General features: G+C 40.4%; 1 protein-coding gene across 1 annotated transcript in view; it reads left to right on the top strand.

Annotated features, from left to right (window-relative positions):
• Window positions 1-13875, top strand: part of ST6GAL2 (ST6 beta-galactoside alpha-2,6-sialyltransferase 2) — a 135849-nt gene that overhangs the window by 85792 nt on the left and 36182 nt on the right. Inside the window, exon 3 of the mRNA XM_083173998.1 lies at window positions 5989-6924. Coding sequence (XP_083030124.1) covers window positions 6051-6924 — 874 coding nt within the window. The 5' untranslated portion in view covers window positions 5989-6050. The remainder of the gene's footprint in view (window positions 1-5988; window positions 6925-13875) is intronic.

The raw sequence follows: 13875 nt of genomic DNA, 5'->3' as shown, positions 1-13875 counted from the left end.
TCCATCCAGGCTGGTCAGGATAGTGTCCACTTGAATTGTGGGTGCTGCTGCTGTGTCCCTGACGCATCCTGCCAAATTTGGACAGTTGGGAGCAATGTAATATCCTTATATTTTACAAAAGGATGTATGCATTATTCCATATGTAATAACTGTATAAGCTGTATAAAGCTATGATTTCATAGTTGTATTTCAATTAAATGTCCTTTTTAACATCTCAACTTTGTAATTGTCATATATGTGCATATGTACATGTACCATGGGGATTACATGCTTTCCTGGGAACCTATGCAACATGCCTCTTGGGAAACAATAATTTTCAATTTTTAGTGGAATCATTTTTTCTTAAGACACTGAGTTGAAAAGCAGCAATTTCATATGACGTCAGAAAGGACTTTATGATTAACAACACCAAGTTCCTAGGAAAGATCATACATAATGGAGCACATTAATCACAATTCACTTTTTTTTTTTTAAGTATTTTCATTGTAATCCTAACCCCTACCTTTCCCTCCTAACCATTGCTGTCCCCTCACATCCAGACCCCGAAACTCCACCACAGCTTAACTATAACCCTCCCCCTAGTGCCTAACCCTTCCTAGGATTTCAACAGCATCCCAAATATTTAATGACAATTATGTCCGAATGTTTCTTGGGACATAAAAAACAGGTTTCAAGTGACTACTGTACCTAAGTAACTTTGGGCCAGATTTATTTTTACACTGCAATTTAGATTTCAGTTTGAACATACCTCACCCAAATCTAACACGCTCTCTATCTGCACGTTACATCTGCCCCACCTGCAGTGCCCATTTGAGAAAGATTTAACTCTCATGATCAACTCTGAATCATGCTCTGATTGTGCTGTGTGTGTTTCAGACATACTGTAGTTTTGTTCATCCTATACTGTAGTTCTTAAGCAAATTTGCAAACTGCTCAGAATATCAGGTATGCATTGACCTTGGCACCTGCACACCTGTCCTGTACAGTGGTGGGAAATATGAAAGATCTGCGATCATAAGATTTGCGCATAAATTAGCCTTTAAACCTTTTGCCTGTCCTGGACAAAAGATTTCAGGCAAGCGCACATCTTTACCAAAGATTTTTCTTAAGATCCCGTGTGCGTTCCTATGGATCTTTTGTTAAATCTTCTGATCTTTCGTGCAGCACGTAAGATCAGAAGATTCAGCTAAAGATCCACGGGAGCGCGCATCAGACAGAAATTTCCCGATTTACGACTGATTATCGGTAAACATCGGGCGATATATCGGCCGATTTATCGGAAATTGGCCAATCGGCCCAAAAATCGTTCTAGTGTGTGGGCGCCTTTAAGTCCAATATGCCAGAAAATTTTGTATGAGTGGATTTTGCGATACTTGTACTGAGTTGATTTAACAAGGTGTACGGTATGTTTCCTATGTTGTAGTGTATTTGAAAGCTATACAGTACAATTTATCAATCAAGGGAAAATTTCAAACTTTGTTATAACAAAAGTATATATACAGTATAATGAATTTCATTTACCTCCCATGAGCAAACTGATACAGTTGGGAAGTGTACAGAATGTTTTGCTATTAGCTTCATTTGACAGAACATTGGCAGTTTCTCTTGCCCAGTCTATTAGGACTTGACAAGAGTCCAGAGCTAACTGAGATATATACATCTCCGCTACGTACAGTATGCGTCTTGAGATCACCCAGTCTAGAGTTACAGACTCACAGACCATACGTGACAGTGGGCAGTTTAGTCTACTTATAGTCTGTCAGTTCTGTTTATAAGCATTTTAAACTTGTAAAACCATTGCCTGCGCACGTTTCTGTGGCACTCTGAGCATTTATGTTGAGATTGTTGATTTATTAATTCATATGCTATTGTGTAAAACAAATTTAAATTTCTAGTTGCTGACTATGTCAGTGGAGCTTAGGAAGTGTTATTATATATAATGTATCTTAGCCAAGCACAATGACCAAATTAACCACTTGCTTCATGAATTCTGTATGTAATTCTGTATGTAAGGTCTGATTCAGGGTCTGATGCTAGGCTGCGTATGGTCGCTTACCATCGAATGATTTCTCCTGCCTTCATTAAAAAATGTCAGCCTAGACTGACTTTTTAGCGGCCACTATCTGCCGAGTTTGGGGTGGGCGCCACGCCTGCTTATGCAGGGGAATGCTCAGCATTTTTATAGGGACGTCCATAAAACGCATCTGCATTCCCATGTTCCATCTCCCTGCCCTTTCCTTTCCTCCCACTATGGAGCAAAACGCTCGGCGTTGCATATTCACACATGCGCAATCCCAGACCATCGGGGACGTGGATGAATTTGGCCCATAACGAACGCTTCTAATCAACCCCATAATTATTCAACATATTTGCCTGAACACAAAGACCCTTAGTGTGGTGCATTAGGCAACATTATAGAAATGCCTATTATTCGCCTGCACTATAGCATTTCTTTGTCGCTTTTAATTTTGTGCATGATTTGTATAGAAATACAGAGCATCAAAATGAAAAGAAAAATGTATAAAATCACTTAATTATATGTATTAGATTTAACCCCTTCAGAGGTAGGGTTTTTAGGGAGCTCTCCCCAATGGGCGAGTTTTTTCTGGGGCGCGATCCCTAAAAAAAAACCCACCACTGTATCCTCGGGTCCGGGCAGCGCCGCTGAATATGTATCAGCCGCTGCCCGGCCCTGCCCCTGGCAACCGGTGTGACGTCTGTGCACTGTCATAGACTGTCACACAGCCAGGGGAGGGGAGACCAGAGGAAAAGGGGATGTGCCGCTGAGCAGCCTGCTCTAACCAGCGGCATTCCTGAGAATTTACCAGGCTTGCCAGTCTGGGCACTAAGGCATAACCCAGAAAATTCTCGGGAATACCACAGAAGGGGTTAAGGTGCTATACCCATTTTCCCAGCACATACGTAACCATGAAAGCACACTTTTATTAATAAAATAACAAAAGCAAAAAAAAAAATGTTAGTTGCTGTTTTCTTTATTTCCCGGCACAGTAGAGGCAATAGCTATTATTTGATTTCTTTTTATTTGTATTGTTTTATACTGCACTTGTGCATTCACACCATCTGACAAGGGCAACATAAAGAAGACACTCCATTGCTCCTGCTAAGCATTGCTGTGTGATGTGAGCTTGGAGAAAAATAAAAGCATACCAGTATGGGTGGTAGGAGAGCTGGTCAGGCAACACCACAGCTGTTTGCTGGGAGTTCAGCAGCTGTAATATATTTTCATCATCAGGTTTTATGGGATGGGAATTGTTCCAGTAAATGCAGCAATATCTGCAGGTGGTCAGGGTTATCTGAGGGTTAGACTTAAAGACAAAAGACTGAAAAAAAAATATCTATATTCTGTAATGTCGTCTATGAAAATTAAGACTAACACTAATCGTCAATGACGGATTTTTCTGTGACTAAAATGCGACCATAACTAAAATAGTAATTTTTTAATAACAAAAATGTTGACTAAATATTCATCCATGTTGTCATGACTAAAATTGACTAGACGAAAATGCTGTATCATTTTAAGGACATCAAATTCTTTGAGTGGTTTGATTTTTGGGATTCTTTAATAATACTGTATTTTATACAGTTTTATCCATCCTCTATCATGGCCCTAGATTTACTTACTTGAGCTGCGGCTGCTCAACAACTCTTCATCATGTACCAGAATCCGCTTTATTGGCCAGGTATACTTGCGTATACTAGGAATTAGATTTGGATTGTTGTGCAACAGCCAGGGTAGGAACAAGTAAACAGTGATAGTACAGATATATATCACACGTATAGATATGCACTAGGCGTATCCCGATGAGGGACATGGACATGGGGAACATATATTTACTGAGCTGCGGAGCACCCAGGCAGCCATTCAGCGGCGCCACTTGGTGATTGCAACAGCCAGATAGGTAACAAGTAAAAAGCAGTACAGATATGGAATACTACAGGAGAGACTCAGGCTGGGTTGCACAGATCCTAGGCAGCTATCAGCAGTGCCACCTTGACTTTGCTACTTCCAGGGCAGCAGTGAAAAGGGCTCAAACAAGCTATCTCCCTTCCAGCACACCACAACCAGCATGGATGGATCCAGAGGCTGGCCTGCTGTGGGGCTGGGGGTGGGCCAACGTGTCAGGGGCGGGAGTCAGTAAGGTGGGGGGTTTGAAACGAGTCAGTGACTCCAGGGGATAGTTGGGTCCTCTCTGGGCTGAGGTCCACTGTCACTGGCCCCGTTAAAGAAACCATTACCTCCTCCCTTGGGGGTCCTCCTCCCATGGGGGGGGGTGCCAATACTTTTGTTTGGGAAGTCTGGAGCAGGAGCATCGATTGGGGGGGGGGGGTAGGCTAACATTCCTCCAGCAGTCCTCCTCAGCCAGTGCCTGCAGGCTGGGAATCCCCGTTGTCTGCGCAACCACTCCCGGGTGTTTCTTTGCGACCAGGGGTCCTTCCTTCCGGCCGGGGTGTAGCTGGTGGACACGTGTATTATAATATACATCCCTACAGCTTCATTTTATTTTGCAGTAGACTAGTACTTTACTACTTATTTGTATCGGGAAGGTTGTATTTTTATTAAATTATTTGAATTAAAATTTTGTATGGAAAAAAAAATGTAATATTGAATTGTTATTTGCAAAAATAAATGACCTGCTGTGAAGGAAATAACATTTTTGTGCACTTGTTTGATACCTAGATCACATAGTGAAAGGTATACAAAGTATTCAAGGGAATGATAGAGAAATGATCTTCAGCAAAATCCATTACAGTATCAATAATTTGCACAGCTAAATCAGTGACTAAAATTAGATGAAAATGTTCATCAAGATCCACTGACTTAAACTTGACTAAGATGAAATTAAATAATTTGACTAAAATGTGACATTTAATTTTGACAAATTTTAGGAAAGTGACTAAAACTAAACTGAATATCCCTGACGAAATTAAAACTGAATTGAAGTATTGTAATTAAAAATCTATTGAATTTTCCAAGTGTTGTAAATTGCACCTCTACTAAAAATACACATTTGGTTTAAAAGAATTGCATAATGATATGACAAAATTTGGGGGGATATTTATCAATATATAAATACATTTGTAAATTTTGTGGTAGAATCTGATTGGCTAGTACCTTATATCCCACAATTTTATTTTTCATTTGATAAATACCAAGGAAACCTATATAATTGTGGATTGTTATTTTCTTCTAGTTCTTCCACAAAATTATATTATGGTTTATACGGTGTCAGAGTAAACCCTTCTTCCTTACTCTAATTTATCGTCAACTTTAGGCATCACATACTCCATCAATGTGATTATATCACCAGTAATAAAAGAGAAACATTTTAAAACATGATATTTAACTTCTTTTCTACAGTAGGTCAATGCTAAACTTGTTCATTTTAATTTCTCTAATTGAAATCTTTATACTAACTTGAAACGGGCATCATTATGTTTTTCTATTGCTGCTTTTTTTTATTTCCGGGCTATTCAGTTAACCCTCATGTTATTGGTTGGACAATTATTTTTATTTTTTTTTGCAAAATAAACATAGGATTTACTAAAAGCTGGACCTACAGTATGTGTTTTTGCAGCCACAGTCATGGGGAAAAAGTATTTTTATAGCAGATATGGTTTTGCCTACCAATTCCTGATATGTTCCAGACAGCATCCATTCTAATTAGGTAGCTCCGGGCATGGTAATTGGTAATGGTTATTTAGTAGAGAACCAAGCTTAAGGGTTGTGGTCACCCACCAGAGGGATTCATACCATCTGCTAAAGGCTTTTCTTTTTCTAACCATTATGCAAATATTGATGTAGCTGTGAAGCACGTACTATTGTGTTATGGACTCAGTGAACACTTGACTATACGCAGATTAAGCACACATTAGTGATACACTAAATAAGTAACCTGGAGCTATTTTGGGATGTCTTTTTAACTTGCCATGTATATTTTCTGACCAATTTTTGTTTTATTCTTACAGGTCACAATTTAATTTTCTGCTTCACTAGCATAAAGACCTTAGGAGCCAGAGCAGACTAAGCCATGAAACCTAACCTAAAGCAATGGAAACAACTTATGCTATTTGGAATCTGTGCCTGGGGCTTACTGTTCCTGGTGATCTTCATCTACTTCACAGACAGCAATTCAGTGGAACCAGTGCCAAGTTCATTCTCTTACATAGAGGCTAAAAAACTCCTGCCTATTCAAGGAAAGCAGAGAGCCATCATGGGAGCACTTCAAGACCCATCATTATCCTACGCCATTAACGATAACAATCTTATTAACGAAGACATTTTAAACTCCTTTAAATCTGATCCAGGTAGCATGAAAACTATAGCAGATGTGGAGAATTACTTTGAAAGTGAAGACAAGTTTATAAGGAAGAGCAAAGGTCTCATCCATAGTCTTGTAGATTATAATGAGGCTGATTCACTTAACTTAATGGCTAATGCTAGGTATCGGAAAAATCCACAACCAAGACACAGAAAAGTACGAAGGAACACACATCACAGGAAACAGCATATGTTTGATGAGCCGGATGACTGGAATGGATTCTCTTCGACCATGTCCAAATCTTTTCTGCAGAAGCTTTGGAAAGGGAATGTCTCTTCAAAGATGCTGACGCCTCGTCTTCAGAAAGCTAGGCGGGAGTACCTGAGAGCGAACAAGCTGGGTGTTAACTTCTCAGGAAAACAGAATGTAAGGAAACTTAGTGCCCAGGAACTGCTGTGTATCCTGAAAAAGCGAGCTCATGTCAGAATGTTGGATGGCAAGGAAGCTCCATTCTCAAACTTGGGATGGGAAAAGTATTTCCCCCAAATACCACTGAACAAGCTGTATCCACTAGGCTTTACCACTTGTGCAGTTGTTTCTTCTGCTGGCGCCATACTGAACTCTTCCCTCGGAGCAGAAATTGGTGAGTGTTTTTTTTTGTTTTTTTTTTAGCAATTTATGTATGAATGTACTTTGTGTAAGTTCAGACAGGCTAGTAGACTTGCTAAGGAACTAACAAAAAAAACCCAGCCTCGTCTGCCCTTCTGCTGCATGTAGCTGCAAGTGCTGACAGAAAGTGACATATTCCTGCTGCTAGGACATGATGCTCTATTAGTTATGTCAGTAGTGCACGCTGGCCTGCCATTATGACATCATGCGCTGAACCAAGAAAGCTGTATTGCATCGACCAGTGCTGCAAGTTGAAGCTAGAACGGCTTTGTGAATCCGGTACATCAGGCATTCCCAACCACGGTCCTCAACGCACAGCAACAGTGCAGGTTTTAGTGATATCCAGGTTTCAGCACAGATGGTTTAATTAGAATCCCTCAGATACTAATTAATTCACCTGTGCTCAAGCCTGGATATCTAGAAAACCTGCACTGTTGGTGTGCCTTGAGGACCGTGGTTGGGAATGCCTGTGGTACATGATTGTGCCCTGCTGACCACTGCAGCAGTACAGCCAGTAAATAGAGCTGGAATACAGGACAAACTCTGTCCCATTTTGAATCAAGCATTTCACTGTGAAATCAGTTAGATCTTGTTTTATACAGGAAGGGTGTCATACAGTACAGCAAATATTATATTTTATCTGGAGATACCTGAATACTCCATTTTTATCTACATTTCACATGGCCTTATTAAAGCAAACTGATAGCCTGCGAGCAGAACACATACAGCATCTGTTACCTTAACACACAGTAAACATTCTATATTACCTCTTATTGTCAGCAGACATCCCCTGATTCCAATGTATAATATTTCTGACCATAATTAGAATTCCCCAGTATTACTATCAGTGTGTCCTTATTCTGCTTTCTTTACAATCGTTTTAAAAAATGCATGAGAATTAAGCATTTGATTTTGTATTGGTATATGTACTGTAAAGGCTCTAGAACATTTTCCAAACTTGGCAAGTTTACAAATCCACTTTATATCAAACACAAACATATCAGAATATCAAGAAGCAAAATGTTGACATTCACATACTGTATATCAACATTGTGGTATCAACATGTTAAATGTCAACATCATGAACATGTCAACATTTGTGAAAGGTGACATTTTGCTTGTAGACCTAATGTCCAATTCTGACTGTACAGGTCGAGTATCCCGTATCCGAATATCCGTTATCCGAATTATTCCGAAAACCATACATTCCAGAAAGTGAAGATTTTTTTTTTTTTTTTTTTTATAAAAACTCACTGGGGACATATGTAACAGCACTACTGGGGACATGATATGTAACTGGCACTATATATGTACAAGAAAATGATTGCTTGCCATTCAAATTCAGTATCTGAGATAGTACACAAATTTTGTTTCATGTTTTGAAACCTTGTTTTTTGAACAAATAAAATATATTTGTGTGTATTTTATGTGGTAATAAAATATATATGTGTATTTTATGTGTTTATACAGCATAAATGCAAGATACTTCAAAAAACATCATTGAAATATTAAAATATTCCGAAATACGGAATAATCCGTTATCCAAAATTCTCCTGGTCCCGAGCATTTTGGATAAGGGATACTCAACCTGTATATATTTTGAATGTCAACTTTTCATGCTACATCCAAGAAGGGCTGAATCCACAGCAAGGATGGAATGGAGCTGCTGAGAATGCTTATTGGCAGCTGCTTTTCTTTCCAAGTGTGTGTGTGTGTGTGTGTGTGTCTGACCGAATGACCGACCGATCAGTCAGCGCATACTAGAACAGAGACACCTGAAGCTGCTAGCAAGATTAAACAGGTGTCTTACTATGAGGTGAGAGAGTGTGCTTTGATAGCCCCCACTCCAGAATCCTTCAAACACAGACTCATGACTTTCCTGTTTACTCAAGCATTTTCTTAATTCCCTTAAGTATCTTTTCTGAAACTTCATTGTTCCTGTACTGTAATACATTTATACTGTTAAGCCCCTTGAGTCCTATTGGAGAAAGAGCATTTTATAAATAAAATTATTATTAGCTCTGTCTTCTACTGGTTATATGCATGTATACATATATTCAAATGTATTATGCTATGTTTAACCTGTTAGTGATTACTTATGTAATTTAAGTTATATGACATAAATATTTTTGATACAGAATGTTTGTTTATTTTTTAGACTCTCTCCCCTACAGACTATACTACAGTATATATATTTATTTATTTACAGTTTATTATATAGCGCAGCATATTCCTTTGCACTTTACTATAGACCAAAAGTATTATTAATTTTTAACATACACTATCCAGTGTAGAAAGAGACATTAGACAGTGGGCGGGATTCTCTAATAAATGCGGCTACACATCGCCGGCATTCGCATAGTTAATAATTGCATATGCAGTAACATATACGATTATTAAGGCAAAGGACAGCTCTTGTGGTGTACAGCGGGTCCCCCTCCCTCCCTGGACCCATACCTGGCTCCGCTTCTTCCTCCCTGTACTCAGAAGAGGTGCAAGGAGGAGAAGATCACTGGTCTGGGTAGCACAGCAGGAGGCTGCCTGGACACAGGTGAGGGGGATACCCACTGGAAGTCCATTTGCTTTATTTTGCCCTGAACATTTGCAAAGCTATACAATTGTAATGAATAGGACTCTGTACAATTGTAATGTAATAGGACTCTGCTTTTACGATGCACCAGATTCATAGCTGCACACAATGCACACAAAATGCCAGTGTTCACTAATTAAGAGAATATTCTAACTGCGTACACGCACAAGTTTTTAAATCTTGCCCTGAGTGTACGCTCAAAGGTGCTGTTGTAATCCATTCAGACAGTGGGCCAGATGCACTAAGCTTCAACGGTGATAAAATGTAAAGTGATAAACAGCCAGCCAATCCGCTCCTGACTGGCATTTTTCGAACCCAGCATGTAACATAGCAGTTAGGAGCTGATTGGCTGGCTGTTTATCACTCTCCATTTTATCACTTTTTGAAGCTTAGTGCATCTGGCCCACAAATGGCACATGTGCATTCCTGGACGGTGGCTGTTAGTGCCCGCTAGTTCCTCGAGGAGGAAACTACACCTGTCATTCGGGTGATGTAATTTTCAATGGTAAACTAGAAGGACCCATTTGCTGCATGGATATAGTTAAGGGAAGGGGTATGTATGCTATATGCATAAACTTGCAGACAGGCAACTGTTAATAGATGCTTCTGCATGCTACATGGAACCAGTACCTAGAATTCTAATGATATCCTTCATGTTTTCATGAACATCACAGAAAATAAAGTTCAGCAAAACATTGACTAGGTCACCATCTAAAAAGGGTTGACATACCTTAGGTCAACACTGCCAAAAGGTCTATGCAAGCTTATGGTCGACATAGGCATATATGTGTACCGCGTTCCCTCGCGTGACTCACTTCGCCTGCCATGCTTTGAGGACGGGGCCTTGCTGCGCTCAGCACACTTATATTCCCACTCTGTGATAATTTGGATAGTAAAGTACGAAAACCACCTTTTTTGGAAAATAAATAACAAAAAACTCATGTCGACCTTGCTGGTGTCGACCATAAGCTTGTGTCGACCTAAGGTATGTAGAACCTTTCAGGTGTCAACATAGTCACTGTCGACCATCTGTGTCGACCTAGACATTGTCTATCCACTGACTGCATACCCAAAAATGTACCATTATTATTGAGATCTTCTTATGTTCCCCTTTTCTCTGCTATACAGAATGTTATTTCTCTATGTATGTGGCCTGTGCACCCCTGTGTGCCTTTTCTTACATATGTTTTTTTTCATCTTTGGCTGTACATTATGTTGTTAGCTTGCCATAAATTGACTTTAAGAAGTGTTTGTATTGATCATGAGGTGGGGTTTGATGATTTACTGTAGTATTGGAACTGGGTGTTTTCTTTTTCTCTATATGGCCATGTGCCGCTGTGTGCCTTTTTCCTTTCTTCTATACGGTTAGACTTTTTTTCCCCGTGGATAGTGTTTGTTATGATGTTGCCATTGTTTAATATTCAGGAGTGTCTGTGAAGTGAGATAGTGTTTGATTAAATGTGGAAATGACCGAAGTATTTGCTTACGGAAAATTATGTCAAAGTGCAGCCTTATTTGTGTATGATTAGATGCTTGGTTATAACATACCTCCCTTCTTGGGAGCCGGAGGAGGGACAGGGGACTGCGCGCTGTAAAATTCCGGGGGTGTGGCCTAATTTCGGGGTGTGGCCTATACTTGTAGCTCACCCACGAGGCCACGCCCCCCATTTTGCCGCTATGAGGGCATGACCCAGAGGCTCTGTGAGCCTCTAGCCATGCCCCCAGCCCCCTGGCCACGGGAATAGATGCTGAGCGCTTGCGCACAGCGTTTATTCACCGCTGCTCACCAGCCGACAGGGGGGACTCCCAACAACCCCCCCTCGTCGAGGGACGCGGGAATGTCCCCGAAAACCGGGACATTCCTGCAGTTTTCGGGACTGTTGGGAGGTATGTTATAATAAGAGGAATGGTGTATGCTGCGGCATATACAGATATGTTTGTGTGTCTGTGTATATGGGGGAAATTTATAATGATCGAATGGAAATGAATGCACCCATTCTCACCCATTCGATTTTAAATACGGCCGGGAGCCGGTGTCCGGCTAATTTACTAAAAGCCAAATTTGGCTTAATTGAATGTTGAATACAATGGAAAATATATTTTTTACATCTTAAATTAACTAGTCCTTTCCCATAAAAACAATGTAAAAGTGTATAAATATTAGCTAAATTAAAAACCATTACGCCATCAGGTTTAAAGATCAAGACATCAAGTAAAAGTACTATCTTAGAGCTTATATGTAAACTAAAGCAAGTACATATTTAGGACTGTAGCAAATATTGAGCTGTAGCAGAAACTTAAATGATCGTTATAAAATTAAGCAGGCAGGAACAAATTACTGGCCTACAGTATCGAAGGATTTAGGTCTCATTCAGTGGTGAATGCAGTGCTGATGTTTGTGCAATTGAGCAGATGCTACTGCACATGTACAAAAAGTCTAACAAACCCCTCCTGCCCACCCGCAAGCCAAGGTGTTATACTGTACATATGTTATTACGTGTGATCATAGGTGCCGATTTATGTTTTTGCTGGTGGGTGCTCAAGCCAAAAATATAGAGGAGTGGCTTAATGGGAAAGGGGTGTGGCCACAAAATAATACCAATTTATATTATGGAGCACAGTTGTCTCCAATATTCAAATTACGACAACAGAGTTCCAAATACATAAATGCCCCCACAGTGCAGGTATATAAATGCCCCCAAAGTGCAGGTACATAAATTCCCCCACAGTGCAGGTACTATGCGGACAGAATACACTCTTCCCGGCATACTGTTTCCCAGGTGGCGGGTCCGGCGATGTGGGTGCTGCAGCCGCAAATTAGCAAGTTCATATGGCGGCCCAGCAGCGGGACGCTGGCCCGTGGGTGCTCATCAATTTTCGTGGGTGTTCGGGCCCTTGAGCACCCACAGAATCGGCACCTATGCGTGTGATAGCTTCTGTGATCCATGGGGGGGTTCTTGGTGGAGACTGGGAGATAACCCATAAGGAAAGTTAAGAGTCTCTACACTAGGCAGAGTCTGCTCAAAGAGGCAAAGTTGTGACTGATGGTGTACTATTGGTGGAGCAATTGTATTCACCAGTGTTCACTAATGCAAAGTTGGTGAAGCAGGGTGTGCTAAGTCCATTGAACGGTAGTGCACAAGAATAATGCTTAATATTGCATATACATATTTTAGCACTTAAGAATCCATGAGAAATCATAGCCCTTACTCTTTGGTACCAACCAACATCAGGGGCTTGGGGTTTTCCAAGCTACAGTAGTGATACAGCTACATATTTAGGAAGTATGTTTTTTATTTTATAGTTATGGTTTGGTCAGATAAGGTTTCAACAAAAAGTCCCAGTATCCAAAAAGTACCTCTGCATCTAGTACAATAACATACCAATAATTATCTGTGTAATAGTAAAAACACTAACTCTAAATCTACAAGAAAACTTATATTTGCATAAGAAAATGTGTGTCGCGTTCACTCAAGGTGTTTGTTTTTCAAGTGCAGATCACAGAGGAGGGCATATTTGAAAGGGTAACAATATGGACACTTTACAGCTGTGCCGCACATTATTGTTGGCATTAAAGTGCGGCATTGTATTATATATAAAATATTTACATATTTATCATGCAACCCCTCCAGTGCCCATCTGACTACATCTCATGCCATCAGATCATCCAAAATGCCCCTTCAGTGCTTCTCAGACTGGCCACACTCAGTCAGTACACCCACTCTCCTTTTCAATGCACATTAGGCCAATTTAAATGCCTCTCAGACAAAGTAAATGAAGAAACCAGTGTGTAGCAGTGCATGGAGGATGACACTGGTGGGACAAGGAGGAGATTTTTGCTAGCAGTAGAAAAGAGTCTGAGATATGCAGCAACTTTGTAATTATCAATACTGGATTGATATTTGGTATAGACTGCAATTTAAGGATCCCCAGTTAAAATGTTTATCAATCTCACCAGAGCAATATGCTAGTATAATGCTTTCATTAAGGTGGCATCTAGTTGGGGGAGGAGAGGAGTACCAGCTATAGGAGGTCATTCTGGTTGACTCATAAAGCTGCGAAGTTTGCGAATGGATGTTTTGCATAAACATCCATTTGAGCCTTACGTGCTGGGGACAAATCATTTGATGGTCGCCGACCATTGAATGATTTTAAAAGTGTTCGCAAATCTAAGTCACTCTTTGGTGACTTTAGATTTGTGGCACCCTGGTACGTGACATCAGCTGCCTGCCCCCAGCACCCGCATCACGTCTGTATTACCTTGGGAAAACCCAGTGTTTTCATGGGAACGCTGGGTGTTCCTATGGGCACCACTCTCGCCCGTACCCAGCACTG

The sequence above is a fragment of the Crinia signifera genome, chromosome 2 (assembly GCF_055691185.1).
Source record: "Crinia signifera chromosome 2, ASM5569118v1, whole genome shotgun sequence".
NCBI classification, from domain to species: Eukaryota; Metazoa; Chordata; class Amphibia; order Anura; family Myobatrachidae; genus Crinia; species Crinia signifera.
The sequence above is the reverse complement of the archived record's forward strand: the minus strand, read 5'-3'. Positions and strand labels throughout refer to the sequence as shown.